We start from the raw sequence: 20,341 nt of genomic DNA, 5'->3' as shown, positions 1-20,341 counted from the left end.
GGGCAACAGTTGGAATGAACATCATTCATTCAGGGAGTTCAACCAGGAAAAGGAGAAGACGTGGCGAGCTGGCTCAGAATCAGCTCCATTCCCACTCCCCGAAGCTGCAGCCTGTACCTGGAGGGGAGGGTCCTCAAATCCAGTCTGCAATAGAAGAAAATCTGAATCAGAGGAAGAAGAGCCTAGTCCTTTTGGGTTCGTCCAGTCACTTTTCTACTTAGGAGAAAGGATAATAATAATAATTATTATACAGGGCATAATTATTATTAGGGATAGAAAGCAAGCTCAGGCCCTCTTGGCTATGGCCAAGAGTCCTGAAAGTAATTCACGCTCATGATCCAAAAAGGGGCAGCAATAATGCATGCAGTGGAGGGAAGTTCTTGGGAAAGAGTCCAGGCTATTCTTTTTTTTTTTTTGAAGTTCACTTATACATAATTTACTGAGGTACAAGTGGCATTGAACTAATAGGAATTTGGATTTAGAAATGTCTGCAGCATACAACATGATGGCTATAGTTAATACTGCTGTATGACATATTTGAAAGTTGTTAAGAGAGTAGATCCTAAGAGTTCTCCTCACAAGGGAAAAAAAACCACAAAGGAAAAAAACATTTTTTTTCTTTTTGGCACCTCTATGAGATGATGGATGTTAACTAAACTTTTGGTGGTAATCATTTCATAATATATGTAAGTCAAATTATTTATACCTTAAATTTATACAGTGCTGTATATTACATATGTAAATAGTATAATTTTTGCAATGCTGCAGACTTAGTTTTGAGCAAATCATGAATGAAAGGACTTTTTTTCTCTAGGTAATAAAATCTAATAACATAAAATTTTATTTTTTATATAGCCATCTCTTTAAAAGGTACCTATCTTTTATAGATACCAGACAGATACAGCTGTGATTTTTGAAGTAACTGATCAATCTAACCGTGTAAGTGAAATTTATTTCTGTTGTTTTAAGCTTAAAAAATAACAATGAAATGGGGGACAATTATAAAGCAGTCTTGCTGAAATGCAATGTGATGTATAAACTCAAACTCCATACATTTAAAAGTACTCTGACAAACACAGTTCTTCCGAGAACTACTGAAGATGGGCTAATATATTCTGATGACTTCACTGGTAAAATTATCCCACTGGGTTAGAATGCCACTGATTTCAAAGCAATGAGGTAGGCACATGCATTCAACTCTGAAGCCCTGAGTGATTTTGTGAAGCTGCTACATGAATGGACACTAGCTGGCATGACAAAGCAGAACTTTGGTAAGTATAGTGTTTTGTTGCCACTTAAAATGGTTTTGAGTGAAAAATGAGTATTTTTCCTACACCTTCCCAGATTTTACCCTAAATATAAGTTTGGGGGTAGGGTTTCAAGTTTAATAAATTTGTCCCAGGTCCTTGAGATTATCCTTCCCACTGCCATGTTGTTCGTCAATAGAAAGTTTCAAAGGGCCGGGGTGCCTGGGTGGCTCAGTCAGTTAAGTGTCCAACTTTGGCTCAGGTCAGGATCTCAAGGTTCCTGAGTTCAAGCTCCACATGGGACTCTGTGCTATTAGTACAGAGCCTGCTTCAGATCCTCTGTCCTCCCCTCCCCCCACTCTCTGTCCCTTCCCTGCTCTCTCTCTCTCAAAAATAAATAAACATTTTTTTTTAAAAAAGAAAGTTTAAAAGGGCCATGAAATCATATTAGATACAGTAGAATAAAACTTATGCATGTAGTTTTCCATGAAGGAATAGTTGACACGTCAAACGAAATTGGACTATTGAACAAAGGCTGCTATTATGTTATTAGATTCTGTTGGTAATAGGTTAGATACCTCAGTGTCCTTCAAGTTGATGTGGAAAAAACAACATCCAGACAGAATTCTGTGCCTATTTATGTACCTCAAACTCTTCTCTTCCCTACCGTAGTCACCTTACTCTAATCCTAAAAACAAAAAGCCCATACCAAACTAAAACAAAACCAATAAACAACAACAACAACAACAACAAAAACCCAAACCAAATGATCTGGGCGTATCAATTGTTCTGTAAAAGATCAGATGATTTCTAAGCATCCTTTAGGTGTGAATACTGAATTTTGCCTAAACAGACCATCAGTGTTCATGTTGTAGCCTCTTTTCCTTGAAAGCAATCCTGAATCTAGAGGAATCTTCCATGACAGCTGTTCTGAAATATCTAAAGGGCAAAACTAGTTGGGTAAGGTATTTTCTGTAGAGGGATATAATCTTCGCAAAACTTCTGGTAGCTAACAAACCATTTGGTACTGCTTTGGGATTTGTATGTATTTTTATACTTTTCTGTACTTGAGATTAAAATCTATCTTCCATTTAAACCGTTCTAGCTGTTACTACCTAACAACCTTCAAAACTTGGTATCACGTAGTTTGGTTTGTTGCTTTTACATCCCCATGTTTTCATGCAGTTAGTAGATTTTCCTCTAAACAATATGGACAGATGATGCCTATCAGAGAAGAAAGGCCAGTGTCAGAGTGGGTGCCAAAAGCAGAGATTTATCCTGAGTATTTTTAGATGATTACACCATCCCCTTGGTCTTGTTTATGTAAACTTAAGGACCCACCAACCATCTCAGCAAAGTTCTGTGCCAAGAGGTTTAGCCTGGTTTTGATTCCCAGACTAACCACTTCCTATCTGTATGACTTGGACAAGTCAGTCAACCTCTCTAAGCCCTTAGTGTTTTCTTTTGTAAAACAGAGATGAGACCCTATCTCACAAGGCTGTCGTAAGTACTGAATAAATAAATACACCCAAAGCACTTTGTACATACCTCACTTATATTAAGGGCTTTAAAAATGTGTTTCCTTCCTTCCTTCCTTCCTTCCCCCCCCCTTCTTTCTTCCTTCCTCTCATCCTCCCTCCCTCCCTCCTTTCTTCCTTTTTTCTTACATTAGTAAAGAGCCTCCTCTACCATGCGGAATTGCCTGGGACTTCTTATGAGGAACTATACACAGCAGCAGTGACCCTCAGTAAGGAAAGACAATTATATTTGCAATGCTCATCTTTTCAGAATTGGATATTATTTATAGGATTTAATTCCTGTGGCATATTGTAATCATGATTACCTATGACCCTGTTGTGTATCTCCAAGTGGCCTAACACTATATATGGCTCTTTCCTAAAGGAAGAATGAATTAAAGATTTAGAAACCTTCTTTCTGTAAGTACAGCCCATTAAATCATAAGCAGACGTTTTTCCTATAGCCTTCTTCAAATGTAATTGTATATGTGTATTCCTTTAAATAGTTTTCCAAATGCTGGTTCTCCTCCATACAGGAAATGCTATTTCTTAGGAATATAGATGTTCTTTGAAGCCAAACAAAGGACAGAAAATGACAAGCACTGAACTTCCCTCTGCTTTTGATCTTGTCCTGCACTTCAGTTTACTTTGAGATGTATAAAAAGATGAAGAAATGATTATTAGTCTTATATTATTTCTAAATATTACACATTTTCCTGAGGTGACCCAACTTACAAGCATCATTTAACACTGGGCCATATCACTATGGGGCTTCAGATAATTTGAGAGATGAGTTTTAGTCATAAAAGCAGGAAGTGGAATAGGGAGGCAGCATTTTCCCCTGTCTCAACCATGAAATGCAATTTAGTCAAGATCCACAAAAGACTATAGAAGGAGAAGTCTTTGCTCAGGGAAAGACTATTTTTCTTAGATGAATTTGATTAAGAATGCTGGATATTCATGAACCCAACCTACTCAGAAACAGAATCTTGAATTTTTTCCCTGTTACTACCAAATGTTTTGTGAGAGAAAAAAAATTAATGTCAGATTATAGTATGAGGGTTTTACTCCATAGATGAGTAGGGTCATAGATGAGAGGTTCTTCCACCAAGAACTGCATAATGTGCTGGCATCATCCTTGACAAGTTAGGTCATCTAGAATCATTTCTTGTTGATGGGGATTAAGGAATATGCATTCTGTCAGAGGTTTGCAGACATCTGTCTTTGTGCACAGGACAGTTCCAGATTATGGACAGTGTTTACTTGGTCTGAACTGTGTGGCTGAGTGGTATTCTGACAAAAACTTCAATTAGTTGCAAACATTAAAAAATCAGGACCAAGGGTGCTTGGGTGGCTCAGCCGATTAAGCATCTGACTCTTGGTTTCAGCTCAGGTCATGATCTCACAGTTTGTGAGTTCAAGTCCCATATCGGGCCATGCACTGACAGCACAGAGCCTGCTTGGGATTCTCTCTCTTATCTCTCTCTGTCCCTCCCCTGCTTGTTCGTTCTCTCTCTCTCTCTCTCTCAAAATAAATAAATAAACATTTAAAAAATCAGGAGCAAGGATGTAGAGAAATAGAAGCTCTTGTGCACTGTTGGTAGGAATGTAAAATGGTACAGCTGCTGTGGAAAACAGTGTGACAGTCCCTCAAAAAATTAAACATAGGATTACCATATGATCCAGCAATTCTTCCACTTTGGGGTGCACACCCAAAAGAGTTGAAAGCAGAGACACACAGATATTTGCACACCTATGTTCATAGAAGCAATATTCACAATGGCCAAGAGGTGGAAGGAAGCAACCCATGTGTTCATCAGTGGGTGAATGGATAAACAAAATGTGGCATTTGCATATAACAGAATATTATTCAGCTGAAAGGAAGGAAATTCTGACACATGGTACAACATGGATGAACCTTGAGGCCATTATGCTAAGTGAAATAAGCCAGTCACAAAACAACAAATTCTTTGTGATTCCACTTACAGAATATAAGAAGTATCTAGAGTAGTCAAATTCGTGAGAACAGAAAGTAGAATGGAGGTTGCCAGGGGCTGGGGGAAGGGGGGCAATGGGGAGTTGTTTTTTAATGGGTACAAGAGTTTAAGTTTTGCAAGATGAAAAAATTCTGGAGATTGGTTGCATAGCAATGTGAATATACTGAACACTTGAATTGTATGCTTACAAATGGTTAGGATGGTAATTTTCATGTTATGTGAGTTTTAAATTAAAAATTAAAAAAAATAGGAGACTTCACATTAAAATCTGGATTTGCACGTTCTCTTGATGAAGAAATGTAGCAATCCAGAACCTACATGGAGAGCTGAGCAGCCCTGTCCCTATAAATTGGGTATGCTCCCTCTATCTCCTGATTTCCATCATGCCCACCACTCCATTTTCCCTCCTCTGCTGCAAGGCTGGTTTCGGTGGCCATTTTTCATTTATTGTTGCTATGCTCAGAATTAAGAGGAAAGCAAACTATAGCTTGTATTTATGCTTTTATTAACATTTTTCTTTTACCTGGCTTGCTTTTTCATTAATGTTACCTTTTTGGTCTCTATGGGCACACAAGCTTGTTGCTGTTAACCAAAGGGTAGGCTAGTTTTTAGTAGGAAAGTGTCAAAGAAAAGAGAGAAATGATCAATGGGGTCTTTGGCTTGATTTTTATGCTAAATGTAATGATTTGTTTTTTAAGCCAACATGCTTCTTTTGGCAAGATTCTTGACAATTAAAGCATGAAACTGCCTTTAGTGCTCAGTTGAAGCCAGATGTGTCCTTGGGCACATATAACTGGGTGCAGTTTCGTGAGCATGCTCTTATTTTGGTGTGGGGGCAATACTAGCAGCCCCCTCTACTAAATGCATCCTGCACCACATGATTCACTGACTGAACAAAACTAAACAGATGCTTTCCTGATATTCACTCTGGCACAAGTCTGGGTAGCCACGTTTAGGAGGGAAAATATTTTTTTAGCTGACCTAAAGTAAAAGAGTGAGCTCTTTGACCAGTAACCAATGCCCTCAGGCCTCCTCTAAGCTTCCCAGGGGTTCCATGAGGTGCCAGCATCTGCCTTTCCCCAAATGATCATTCTCTACTCCACCCATGATCCTGATCCGTTATCATTTACCTGCCTGTGTTCCAGTTCCTCAGCTTATCCAGGTGATAGTAATTTATCTGATAAACTGAATTACAGCTAAGACATTAATGGATGATGATGGCTTAATGTACACCCCTGCCACACATAGCATGGAAATGTCCATGTCTTATCCTGAGGGATAACTGTGGTGGACATGGGAGCCACTATGCCAGGCCATTGAAATGATATTGGGGGCAGTGAGGACATTTGTGTCCAGGCCTCCACACTGGGCTCCATTTGCTCTCTGCCACTATGAATGCCAATCACAAATTCCACCTGACGGAAGGATCTGGTTATTACTACCTGTTAAATGCCAGTCTTTCTTGGCCAATTCAAGAAGACCCTTGCACATTTATAATTAAACTCATTTGCCTTAAAGGAATGTGGATAGAAGGGGTAAAACTAGACCTGAGGCTGCTGAATGGGCAACCACCCTGTCTCTACCCTGAACCTGCTAGGCTAGGTTAGAGGCTCAAAGCCAGATGCTAGAAACAGGTGTGAATAGGATTGCTGAGGTCATGCTTAGAGTGCTTATTCAGAAAGACTAAACTCAAGCACTGGCCTGCCCCCTACAAAGCATTCCTGAACCACAGGCCCTTGGATAGCTTAAACATTATGGATTCCAGCCTGGAAAAGAGAATGCAACCAAAAGCCTGAGCCAGGCAGCAGTGTCTGAAGAATAAGTGAGGCATGGTCTGTAATTCCCAGCTGAGGGTCTAAGCCCTGGAAGTTCTGCTGGGCAGGTTTTCCATTGTGGGCATTTCTTTCACAGGAATACAGACATTTCTGCTTTGTGATGGAGCAACTGGGATACATGAGGAAGCACAGAGCTGTGTAAATATAGCACACTCTCCATGAGTGCTAGAGGAAGAAGAAAAGAGGTTAGAAAGAAAACACCCACTGAAAAGCGTTTTTTTGTTGCTGTTGGGAGTCTGCCACTGTATACACTAAGTAAAGAAATGGGGGGAGGGAATTGATTTGGGGGCTTCATTGTCACTAACTGCTTCCTTTTTGCTGAGGTAAGACCAGAAACCAGAGTAATTTCCTCAGGCCTATGAAACAAGAAGAAATTAACCTCACTCGCTTTTTCATAACCCAGAGTCAGATTCATGGTGTATACTGTTTGGTGTGTTTTGAAACATGGTTTAGGCATTGATGAGGTCAATGGATGGGGTGGGGAGCAGGAAGAAGCTAAAACATTGGTATCACAGCCTGGCACAAACTTAAAGCCAGCATTCTTCTCAGATATGGACCTGCCAATTATGTGTTCAATATAGAGTGTATGTTCTCACTCTTTCTGACAGAACTGAATTACAGAGAGCTGCTGGTTAGATCATTAATTCCTGCCTTGTGTTAGATAAATAGGCCAAACAGGCTGTCTTCAAGAGCAATGGGAGGTTGATAGTATTATTATGCCCAATTTATGGATGAGAAATCTCAGGCTCAGGAAGGTTGAGGAACTTGCTCAAAGTAACTCTAACGAGAGAGCTGAGGGTTATTAATATAAATGACTACAAATCCAAAGAACAAAGCTAGAGCTGTTGAGCATGTGAGACTCAAGGGAGGGGCCAGCTCCACCCTTGGAAGTCAGACTGAGAGCCAGCAGTAGCACGGGTGCAACTAAGGGACTGGAGTGCTGTCACTGCAAGGGTCAGCCACAGTCCTGCAAGCAGTGGAGGCCTAGACACGTCCTCTCTCCGCCCCGTGAGGCTGTGCCCATGCGCCAAGAGTGGTCAGTCAAAGCAGGGGAGCCCTTCGTCGCACTATTTTTGCCTCAGTCATCAATCACCCCGGGGAAAGTGGGGATTCACTCACGTTTCCTAGATGCGGGCTTGGCGAACAGTATACTGCACATGCGCACTCTGTGCCATGGCGGAGGGCAGCGGATCACTGGGCCCTAAGCTCCAGCTGCTCTGTGACCTTGAGCAAGTCACTCCTCCTCTGTGGTCCTCCACTGTAAAATGTGCAAGTTTAACAATTCCTACTTTACAAGACTGTCCTGAGTTATTACTGAGAACCTCTGTGAAAGACTAAATGATAGAGTCATGTACACACATTGGTTACAGTCTTGCCACGCGGCATTGGTTTTTCAGATGCATTAACGATGGTGGATGGATTCCCTGCTTTGTGGGTTGCACTGGTGAAAAAGGCATTTTTCATGGAATCCACTGAGATATGTAAATAAAGACAGAAAAAATCCACAGGATGTACAACACTAACAAGGGTCTTAAGGTTAAATCCGAATAATAAACAGTTTTCAAACACAGGAAGCAAAACTCAACTAGCTGTGTCATAACAACTCCCCCAGAGAGCTCTCCCTGGTGCCTGCGTTACTGTTTTCATGGAATTGTGGAGCTGCAGGTACAGGTTGCCAGGGGGGATGAATTCATTACACTCCTCACAAACAATTTATATTACATTTTCCTCTTTAAAATGGATACATCCATTTTAGCTTCCTATTAAAGTAACCTTTACTAAGGATGCTATTTGATCCTGAGAAATACAGCCTACAGTTTTAGTGTAGGGTTTGTTTGGGGTTTTTTTGCCCTTCTAGAAAAGCCCCCAAATTGACAGTGATTAGAATGTCACTTTCCCAACAGGAAAAAAAAAGCCAGAGAAAGAATTGCGGTTGTAGGATACAAATGAAAAAGCATTAATAATGTTTATGTAATGGTCTCTCCTATAGCTTGCTCTCTCCTATAGTTTTTTATGTAAAATGACTGCATTTTATTATCATAACTTCTTATAATTGCCAGGTTTATTAAGTCCTGGATAGTGTTATGCAGTAAATGTAGGCCAGTCCTGAGCACTGATTAATTTTCTATTTTTACCAAGCTTAAATTCCAGCACAGTCAGGGCGCTAGTATATCAGCGATTTGTAAACTCGAATCTCCTAATTTGTAAAACACAAGCAGTCACTCTCAGCAGGGATTTCTGTTTGAAAATAATTTGACACCTTGAATCCCTCAATTAAATTGAGAGAACATAGTTAAATTTTCATTCATTTCAGTTTGTTTTGGAAAATTAAATAGATCATTTCAAAGAATACAGGACCTATAGTCACACTCATGGGAAATCATGTTCTTAGTCTCCTGCTTTATTTTTAAAAATGTTCTATAATACTTTGTGAGATTAATCTCACTCAGAAAAGCAGCTTTTCAGCCCTCTAGCCTCCAACATCTCTCACCTCTCAGTCTCAAGTGGCAAGTAGAGCTTGCCCCTGAAATCAGGATGAATGGTTTGATCTCAGAGGTCATTTGTGTGAAAATGATTTTATCTTTTGGCCTGTGATACCTATGGAGACCCAGGGCTCCACCTGGCTGCTTTTCTTTGGAACTCTAGCCTAGTGTTCATCCTGGTTTAGGAAAATATGAATATTTTCAAGGAGAGTGAATTTTGGGATGATGAGAAATTTGATAAGGTCTCAAATCGGGGGACACATGTATTGGTTTCTGAGAACCTAGGAAATAAACCCTTCAAGAAGGGAAAAGACTCTTTGCTAGCCACTGCCTGTCTTTTTAACCATTTAAACCATCGATTTTTTTTCTTCACTCTTCTCTCTCTCTTTCTTCCTTCCTTCTCTCCTTTCCTATTTTTCTCCTTTCTCTCCATTTCTTTTCCTTTCCTTTCCTTTCCTTTCCTTTCCTTTCCTTTCCTTTCCTTTCCTTTCCTTTTTTTCTCTCCTCTCCTTTCCTCTCCTCTTCTTTCTCTTTCCTTTCTTCCTTCCTTTCCCCTCCCCCATTCTCTCTCTCTCTCATGAAATGTTTTTTTTTTATTTTCCTCTGGGAGCACCTTTGTAACCTCATAGGACAACATTTATAGTGCCTGGGTTGGGAACTAAGATAGTATGGGCTGGTGTTCCTTGGTGACACTTTCCCACTGGCCTTGACTTCCACACATCCCTTTTGCTATTTTAGAGTAAAGAGCTCAAATGTGTAGGGGGCCAATGTGGTTCTGATGTTCTGTGAGCTCATGATACTCTAGATAGGAAGAATCTGGAAACACTTGTACCATGTACACCTGCTTGTTAACACTTGGCTTGGGAATCTTGGACTTCTTAGCAAGAAGACAGCTTGGTGCTGGAAGTCCTTGGCCCATGACAGGGTGGCCTCTGCAGTTCTGTAAAATCTGGTTTAGGTAAGATAAGGAGTAACTTAGGGCATAAGTGTGTCATGAAAATATACAGAGACATTAGCTTATAGAGCAATTTATATCAGAACTAAAAATAGGGAACCACAGACCAGTGACGACTAGTCATTGAATCATTAAGCTCAGCTTAGTCACTTAAAATCATTAGGTACCTCAGCTATCTCAGCTCTTGCTATGCTTGGCCCCGGGCATGGCTAGGTGAGGAAGGGGAGACAGGATTGTTGGTTTTGGGCTATGAGGCCTTCCCCATTGCCAGACACTTGGAACATCTTAAAGATTATCAGCACCTTTCTCCTCCAGGCTCTCCCCACTTGCCTTCTAACTTTGCTAAGCTACTTTAAATGATAGTACATGTGTATAAGGACCTTCTTTATACCCATTAAAGCAGGTACACACACACACACACACACACACACACACACACACACACACGAGATAGAAAAAGATTTTGTTTAATACTTATCTTGGGATATATTCTTTAAGAAAATGTAACAATGCTAAATGTGAATGCACCTAAACAAAACTTCAAAATGCATGAGGCAAAAGTGATAGAATTGCAAAGGTAAATAGACAAACCCACAGTTATAATCAGAGACCTCAAACTTCCTCTCTCAGTAATTGATGAAACAAGTCAACAGAAAATCAATAAGGATATCAGAGACTTGATCAACTGACCTAATTGACCTTTACAGAACATTTATCTAAACAAATACTATGTTTTCAAAAGTGCACTTGGAACATTCACCAAGATAGATCATATTCTGGGCCATAAAACCTTAAGCTTCTTAAATTTAAATCTTAAATTTAAAAGGACTGAGATCATATAAAGAGTATTGTCTCTACACAACAGTATCAATCCAGAAATCAAACAGAAGGATGTCTGGAAAAATCTCCAAATATCTAGAAAATAAACACTACTCATCTAAATAACTCATGGGTCAAAGAACAAATCCCAAGGTAAATTAGAAAACATTTTGAATTAAATGAAAATACAACATATCAATCTTGTGAGATGCAGCTAAAACAGTGATTAGAAGAAAATTTATAGCATTAAATGCTTGTATTAGAAAATAAGAAAGATTTCAAATCAATAACTTTTCACCCTAAGAAACTAGGAAGAGAAAATCAAATCGAAAGTAAGTATAAAGATGAAAATAATAAAGAGCAGAAATGAATGAAATAGAAAATAGATTTTAAAAAAAGTAGGGAAAACCAATAAAGCCAAATAAAACCAATAAAGCAGGGAACTTAAATTACCTGATTTAATTTTGTTTGTTTATTTATTTTTGAGAGAGAGTATGCAAGGAGGGGAGGAGCAGAGAGAGGGAGACACAGAATTGAAGCAGTCTCCAGGCTCTGAGCTGTCAGCATAGAGCTCAAACTCACAAACTGCGAGATCATGACCTGAGCTGAAGTTGGACACTTAACAGACTGAGCCACCCAGGCACCCCTTACATTACCCGATTTAGAGACTTCTATAAAGCTATAATAATCAAGACAGTGTGGTATTGGTAGAGAGACAAAGATACAGATTAATGGTTCAAAACAGATGGTCTACAAGTAGACCTGAGCATATATGGTCATTTGAATTTCTATGAATCATCAAGGTAGTTCACTGGGGAGAAAAGATAGCCTTTTTAATAAATAGTGCTGGAATAAACAAATATCTATATAGAAAATAAGCAAACAAGATCCAAAACCTTGATCCTTATCTCACAATACAAAAATTAACTTAAAATGATCTTAGACCTAAGAGCTGAAACTATAAAAATTCTAGAAGAAAATGTGAGAGAAAATCCTTGTGGTTTTTGAGTTAAACAAACATTTCTCAAAACACAAAGCATAAAGGGGAAAATGAAAAATTGAACTTTATCAAAACTAAAAATGCTTGTTCTTCAAAATACACTTAAGAACATGAAAAGGCAAGCCATAGACTGGGAGAAAATATTTGCAAAACATGTCTGATAAGGGAGTTTTATGCAAAATAACATAAAGAACTTCTACAACTCTCTAATAAGATAAGCAACCCAAAGAAAGTGGGCAAATACTTCATCAAAGAAAATATTAAACTGACTTAGAAGCACATGAAAAGATGCTAAGCATCATTAGTCATTGGGAAAATGGCAAATTAAAACTATGTACCATATATATCCATTAGAATGGCTACCAAGTAAAAGATTGACACAGTACCAACTGGGATGCAGGGAGGGGATTAACTGCAAAGGCATATGAGGGCACTTTGGGGAGAGATGGAAATATTCTACGTCTTAATGTGGTAGTGGCTATCTAAGGCTACATATTTGTCAAAAGCGATTGTACTGTGTAACACTTAAAATCAGTAAATTTTTAAACCACATATCTTCCATCTCTTCATACATGTAGTGTTCTGTTACTTCCTGTATATCCTAATAATTTGCTATACTGGGCAGTGAGGGCTGTAAGTGCCTTTAGATGGACTTCAGAGTTGAACCATCATAGATTTTATGGAGTTTACAGCATCGAAGGGGATAAGTGCAGCTGTGGAAACACTCAGCCAAAGGGGTGCCTAGGAAGAGATTTAGAAAACAGTTTGGGAAATGGACATTTATATAAGAGCTTCAAGGCAAGACATATTTTGAGAAATGCACTGGGCTATTTCACTGAGAACTTGTTATTATTGTCACTCAGCATGGTTTGTGTCAGGCCTGACTCCATAATCCTCCCAATGAAAACATCCTGAAACAATTTATAAAGTTCTCAGTACTAAATTTCTCACTCTCTAATGTGTAAATAGATGAATCTTTTCATTGAGTAGTTGCTTCCTTTTCTCAGTGGGAAGATGAAAGTAAATAAAAGTAAATGCCCAGAGTCAGTGCAGAGAAGCGGCAGGATGGGAACCTAAGTCCTTTTTACTAACTTTAACTTCATTGATCTTTCCAGTGCCCGAGACTTAGCAGAATTTCTACCCAACTTGTTTGTCTGTTTTCAGGCTTGAGAAACGGAATGTGAAAAGTAGATATTCTATTCTTAAAAAAACAAATAGTTATAATATAGTAAAACTTTTAGGTTCTCTTATAATTGTAACTTCAGAGTCTGGTGAAATATATGAGTTGTGGTTCTCTATAGAGACAGAAATCATAGAGATTTTAATGTGAAAGTCCCTATCTCCAAAGCAAGTGACTCTCACTGGGATGTGGTGGGGGGGGGGGGAAATGGGAGGTCCTGTGACCTTGATTGAGGCAGCTGCCAGGTTAATCCACCAAATAGGAAGACATTTCTCTGGAAAGTCTTGTGCCCTGAATAGCTCCCATTAAACAGCTTGGACAAATTCTTCCACACAAGGCTGCTAACCCTCATTAGGAAGGGAGGAAGGGGAACAGGGGTATCTTTCACTGTTGCTGCTCCCACTTCTAGAAAAATCACACTGCCACATGTATTCCCGATAAAATACTTGATTGTCCTCGGGTATCGATGATGGGAGTGGTCCCTGTGTTAACACCTGGGTGTAATTTGCATGAAAGTTGTGTAGGAAGAGGAAGGGCAATGGAGGGAAGCAGGTTGGACCCAGAAATGGCCACAACAAGGCATGCCTGGGAGATGAGGCTCACAGAGACTGCTTTCCAAGGACAGCTGACCTGCTTTCTTCCCACCTTATTATTGCCCTGCTGTCTAAGATTGACTAGGGTGGGATGTCACTTTTGCAAAATAAATTTAAAAATTAACACATGAAGTAGATCAAATGTTATTTCCCCCAAACTCTTTTTGCATTGAGGAGCATACAGCCTAGAAAGGTGGAGACTTAGAGGGCAATTTTGTAGTTCATGCACAGGGGCTTTGCACAATGTGACCTGTGACCTCTTTCACAGGGGTTCCTGGGAGAAATCTGATGTTAACAGGGCTCAAAGTGCATCCTGCAGAAGAATCTCTCTTCTGTGAGATTCAGTTTTTCCACAAGGCTGAACCCAAACCTTGTTGAGAAAAAAAAAATTTTTTTTTTTTCCAAGAATGAAGGCAGGGAAGACAACAGTGCTCCTCTGATCCAACAAAAAGCAAAATCCCAGTTCGCCACTGGTGGAGACTGCTGATGTCTAGTTTTTGCCATGACCAGTTTCTAACACATAATCTGCCTATATGATTAGGTGAAGAGAGAAGGTAAACAGGTTAAAGTAGTGGGTGCCTGGGTGGTTCGGTGAGTTGAGCATCCGACTTCAGCTCAGGTCATGATCTCGCGGTTCGTGGGTTTGCGCCCTGCATCGGGCTCTGTGCTGACAGCTCAGAGCTCAGAGCCTGCTTCAGGTTCTGTGTCTCCCTCTCTCTTTGCCCCTTCCCCTCTAATGCTCTGTCTCTCTGTCTCTCAAAAATAAATAAACATTAAAATAAACAGGATAAAGTAGAGATTATATGGTATCAGAAATCACAGGCAGCAAAAGCAAGGGCAGGTTTCACTATGTGGATGGCTATGAAGAAAGCATGTGGGAACAGAACATTTGCCTTCTTAAAAGTTTGAAGGTGACTGAAGTGAGTTTACAAATCAGCAAGTGGGCCTGAGATGCTTCTGAGATTCTAAGGCAACATTATTCCCTGACATAATAAAGAAAGTTGAGACCATCAGTGAAATCAAGAACTTTTGTATCGCATCCTAAGTGTCCAGGGAACGACTAATGATAAAGTGTGAAATTCCAATAAGCTAACTTTGCATTGAACAAATACTAGTCTAGTGGGTTGGATTCTGAGGTGTTGAAAGTAAATCAGGCCGGCAAAAAATTCACAGAGGCCAGCAATATCTGATACTATGGTGAGATCTCTATCAACCTGTCCATATTCTTTGCAGTACTGAATGTCAATCACCCTACTCCACTGCTCTCCCATCTGCCTCACCCTTATCTTGCAGGCATGTGAATGTGAAGGTGCACAACATGGGCTCAGTGGATGGCAGACGAGAAGCATGACTCTCCCCCTGCAGCCTCTGAGACACATTACAAAATGTATGGCAACAAAGCCCCAAACCTGAATTCTCAGAATGTAAACTGAACTCTTCAGACAATTATTCAGATCCACAATTATTCAGGATATTCCAATAAAATATGGAGTTTTCTTTCTCTCCATTTGCCCCACTGAGTCCATGGCCAATACTTCTACCCACTGCTCTTCACTGCAAATAATGAGCAGACTATAAAGACACTAGGAACATTCTAGGGTACAAGGTGTCTGGCTATTAGACATTGGGGGCAGATCCTACTCACATATAGTTGCAGACATGACAGGGACCCATGGAGATCCTACTGTCATTGCTGAACAGACAGCTAATGAGGCAGAAAGGAGCTATGATGGGAGCTTCCAGAAGAGTCAATGTCAACGCAGGAAAAAGTCAATGAGCCAGAAATAGCTGAGGGCTTTCAGTACCAGTCACCCTGAATTGCTTTTGAGCTACAGGCACAGGGAGCTGGGCATCAGGTCCAGCAGGGTCATTTACTCAAAAGCATGTGAGGTTTGAATCTTTAAATATTGTTAAGCTGATAATATTCAAAAGGCTATTAAAAGAGTAAGATGTTCATCCCTAAGCAAATCTTATAACAGTAATTAAGAAAATGCTTGACTTTGAGAAAGGTGTCTCAAAAATAAAGGGTGTTGGCTTTATGACTCTTCTTTGGTTCTCATTCCTTGTGTCTGGTAGATGAACATTGCTCCTTCTGCTTTTTATTCATTCAGAACTGACCTGGCTGAAATCCCCTTGATGTTGCTGCACCCAGGATATCTTTCAGAGATCTCTCTCAGGAAAGACTGTAGAGGTTTCAAAGAGACTGAGAAGTTACCTGGCCCACATTCCCACCAGTGCCAAGAATTTCCTATGTATCTTTGACAGGAGTCATCCGGCTGCCTCCTGAGTGCCTCTGATGTAAGCAAATGAAATGCGGTTTCTTAATCTGTGGAAACCCTGAATATTCCTGAACAAGTCCTTTGCTGGTCCTCCCTCTACTTTAAAAGCCGTGGATCCTCATGGCATTATTGACAACTTTTGAAACTGGCCTGTCCTAATGGCCATTTTGGAGGGTCCACTTATACTGGATTACTGAATAATTGCCCACTGAGTCTCTATTCTGAGTCAGGATTTGCCCCTCCATGCAGGTTTAGATAATGGAGCAATTACCCCTCCGGAAGTCACCTTGAGATGATTACATTGTAGAGAGTTTGAAGCCATTACTATTATCTAGAACTTGGTTCAAATTTTTAGATGGCTGAACCTCAAAGTTGGGGAGAAATTTATCTCTGAGCCTATAGAGTAGGGACATTATGGAAGAAACTATATGAGATGTTAGTTAAGGGAAAAGAAAATATTTCCTACCCATTAAAGTAAAAATCAAGCACTGAATCTGACGCCAGATGTAGTGAAGTATAAGAAAAGCCAAAAGTGCTAGGCAGATTGCTAACTCCTGTGAGAAAACAAGAAGAAAGCTTCACTGATATTATCACAAATAATATTTTTCAACATCATTTAGATGGATTTTGCATATTGGTTTGGAGCCCTATTATATGCTCCTATTATGGGGTATTTCACACGGTTTTCAGAAAACAGCTCTTCCTGACTCAACTTCCACTAAATAGATAAGAAAGTTAATTAACTTTCTAGAAATAAAATTCCCATAAATTTTCTAGAAAACATTATACTCCGTTTTTTAACCTAAAAACTACCTCAAGATGTTTCCTCATACCAATCATTTTTTGTCATTTTTCATTTGTGAAAATAAATATATGACACAAAAGCATGTTACTTTTAGTTTTCCAAACATAATTTCCTTTTATTATCTCATGAAATTAAGGTTTACTTGAGCAGATAGTCAAGACAATGAGTACTTTTCTGATTTTTGAAAATTGCTGTTTGTTGTTCATAATCACCTGATGACCCAGGAGCATGGAAACAGAGTATTTCTTTCACATCCCTTGTCTGAGCAACACTCACATCCACACATCATTTAAGAATGTTCATGGGTATGGAGCAACCATGAGCATCCTTCCTTGTAAAGAAATTGTAGAATATTTCTTCTGTGGAATCTTTGAGCCATGCAAACATTAGGAGTTTCTTAACTCCTTATAAGAAAAAGACATGGCCTTCAAAGTATATTATATTAAAAAAAAAAGTATTAAGTGACCCTTAAAACCCCAAAAGTAGGAAAACCTGTGCTTTTCTGCTCCCAGCAGCACATGTTTAGGAAGCACTGGTTTAATCAAGCAAGACTATCTTTGTCTAGCCATAGCCAACACACTCCCAGAATCCATGAATTAACCAGAGGTTATTTTCCAGAGCAGACTTAGAACTCCGTTCAAACGTGCTCCTTCAGGGTTGCTGGGAATGACACAAAAGCAGGTGATTAGTGTTTAGAAGCCCAAGGAGGACACAAAAGGCTGAGCAAGGGCAAGTGGCCTTTGCGAAGGGAAACCAGTCACTGCAGACAAAGCAGCTTTAAACTGCATGCTTAAGGGCCAGGCTTGCGTGGACCACCTCCCTGGGGAACCAGGTGTGAGGTCACCACATATGGGTAGAGTGAAGTCAATTTTTTTTTCTGTTTTGTTTTATAAGGCTTAAAAAACAAGCCAGAATTGGGGAATGAGTTGTTTCTGTGTTTTTCCCAAGGCCATGGTTTCTTTCTGCCCCTTTGGAAGCCCTTCTTTCTTGCTGTGATTCCAGCAGGACGCTAGATGGCAGGGGGAAGCATTCAGACACAAGAGCATCAACACTAACCTGAGAAGTAGCTGCTGGTGAACTAGTTTCCTTACCACTCACTGCTGCCCTCTCACTGGCTGCAGCTTCTGCCACTTCTGCCTTCTGCACATTCGAATCCTCAGAACCAGGAGGCCCTATGTGTCCCAGACTTTCGCTCCCTGGGGTGGAAGGTGGGTTGGTGGTGGCTTTCCGGGTTTGGCCTTTATACCAACTAGGGTAAAACAAGGGATCCGCAGTGTCCGTTGCTGCAGGGACTGGAGTTTCAGACTCTGTGGTCTGCTGAGAGCCAGTGGGCACAACCTCCCCCTTAATCAGGACAGATAAATTCAAAAGTAAAAAAAAAAAAAAGAAGAAGAAGAAGAAAATGCAGTTGATTTTAGTTCCCTTTGGGTTTGAAAACTGTGAGCTCTCTGTGCAGTGTCTGATTTAGCGCATGTTTTAGTTCATCCCACCCTCTGCAAGTGCTAAGGGAAGGAAAGATGATAGCACTCCTCTCTCTGGGCACCTGCATGTGCCTTCTCTTTTCTGGGCTTGTCCTTCCCTAGATGGCAGCCTGGGCAGAAAGACAGTGGATGACTAAAATGAAGGTTGCTTATAAAATATCAGATATAGGAGAAAGGTCAAATTATTGGCCACGATTAATTTTTTGACATTCTTGGTGGGCTCCCCAAACCTCTTTCCTAAAATCCCAGATTGGTTTTATTGATCAAATCCAAGTCTTGTTAAGTTACCACACCTCTTTCAAATTCAGTGCAATTTGATTTCAAGATTCTAGGAACCATTAACAGTATTTCAGCCTGGTTTCCTATGGAGACAGAGCATAGAATATAATTCTGTAATTCAGAGTTTCCCCTCTGAGGTTTTGTTTCTATAGATAATCTCAATCCATTTTGAAAGCAGGTGCAAAACCAGGATTCCTTTTTGATGAATCTACATTGTCCACAAACTCCATAGGTTGAGACCTCTCTGCTGAAGGTGCCATGAAGTCAGCACAAAGACTTGAAAACTGGACAGTGACATCTTAGAAGCTAAGAGTCAGCCAATCAGATACAGAATTTGGGATGAGTTATCTCCAAAAAAATTTTTAAAACAATTCTATTAACACATAATCTCATCAAATGACAGATACATAGAAAACTAGATGGCATTTGTTTGCCCACTTAATGAAAGATATGGTTATATTTCAGGGTAGGTGATAGGGACATAAACTAACATGGCTTCTCTGTTTACTTCCTTTTTTATCTACAAAAAATTCAAAGTTCTGAAGGGACGTTCATTTTTATTTCTCATCTTATTTATTACTCTGTACTCCATCTCTGTATCCAGAGCAGACCCAATCTGCGTGACATGGCTGTGAACTAACATGTTATACACATACCCCTGCCCCATGCACACACAATTTCCAAAGATTGCCTCAGATTCTAGTGGGAAAATCATGTTAAACTAGGTCTTGCCAACCAGTTATAATAACACCAAACCTGTTGAATCATCTAGAGGACTTTTCTCCCTGACACTGCCTGTGCTGAATTCTTTGGTCTTCCAGATACAAATGTCTGGCCTTGTATGACCTTTCTTTTAAGGCAGAATAAATTGTTTAGCCTATTCAGCAAGGACACACCTGTGAATCCTGTAGGAAGGCATTTGTGAACAATTACCTGTGTCCCTGGGGCATCTGTGGCAGGTGGGAGGGCCGGAGGTGGCTCTGGGGAGGAAACTGGAAGCGCCCCTGGGGCAGCCTGGAGCTCTGAGGCTAGCTGAGAGGGCTCCGAGGCTTTCTCTGGACTTTCATCCTCTCCTGATGACTCTGTTCGAACATTTTCTACCTCTTCCACTTCTACTTGCTCTCTTTCTTCTTCTCCTCCTTCTTCTCCTTCTCCTCCTCCTTCTTCTTCTCCTTCTTCTTCTTCTTCTTCATCTTCATCTTCTGGTAAGGTAACGTGTTTTTAAAATCATTATAACTACCACTGCAGCTATGATATTAATTAATGGCCAGTACTTCCAGCCCAGATTAAGGTCAGGGCTAAGGAAATCTTCTCCATCAGATACTGGACTGTGGCCCAAGTATGTCATGCTGGGGCTTGTGCTTCTAGTTAAATGTGGGCAGGAGAAAATGATGATGGGCCCAATCATCACCATCCTCCTTGTTTCCCTCTCCAGTACAAAGTGCGTCTTCAGTACCACTGTGCAGAGCCTGGTCACATTTATATCATGCTCTGTCACATCTGCAAGCTCCTGGAGGACTGGGATTGTCACTAACGTATCTCTGCCAAATTAAATGGAAATGCAACTCTCTTCCCTATCTCAGAACGCATACATTACCCATGTCTTCTTTTACTTTCTTACCTCCTCTGTTCAGTGAATGCTGACTTTTGCCACAGTTTATGCCATGAGTCTTTTCCTAACACATTGATCTTAATATTCCCTCAGGCAATATTAAGGAGAGACAATATTAAGTAATTAAGTAATTATTTTAGGAAGATTCATCTTGAAGATTTGCTTCTGAAGTTACATCTGTACACACTAATACAGCTTCATGGCATTATTAGAGGTCTAGCCAAGGAGTCTTGTGACCTAGATGGGCTAGGATGAATCA

General features: G+C 40.1%; 1 protein-coding gene across 3 annotated transcripts in view; it reads right to left on the bottom strand.

Annotated features, from left to right (window-relative positions):
* Positions 1–21: 21 nt before the first annotated feature.
* The window catches only part of TRIM55 (tripartite motif containing 55), a 42,799-nt gene continuing 22,479 nt past the window's right edge, over positions 22–20,341 (bottom strand). Inside the window, exons 8-10 of one of the 3 annotated variants that reach the window (XM_047073736.1) lie at positions 19,404–19,672; positions 17,767–18,054; positions 22–144 (exon numbers count right to left, since the gene is read on the bottom strand). In XM_047073736.1, the coding sequence (XP_046929692.1) occupies positions 22–144; positions 17,767–18,054; positions 19,404–19,672 (680 nt within the window). The remainder of the gene's footprint in view (positions 145–17,766; positions 18,055–19,403; positions 19,673–20,341) is intronic. The other 2 variants (XM_047073737.1, XM_047073738.1) reach the window with 2 other exon arrangements.

The sequence above is a fragment of the Lynx rufus genome, unplaced genomic scaffold (assembly GCF_022079265.1).
Source record: "Lynx rufus isolate CCGP_SWC_20201006 ecotype Redwood Valley unplaced genomic scaffold, mLynRuf1.p SCAF_12, whole genome shotgun sequence".
NCBI lineage: Eukaryota > Metazoa > Chordata > Mammalia > Carnivora > Felidae > Lynx > Lynx rufus.
The sequence above is the reverse complement of the archived record's forward strand: the minus strand, read 5'-3'. Positions and strand labels throughout refer to the sequence as shown.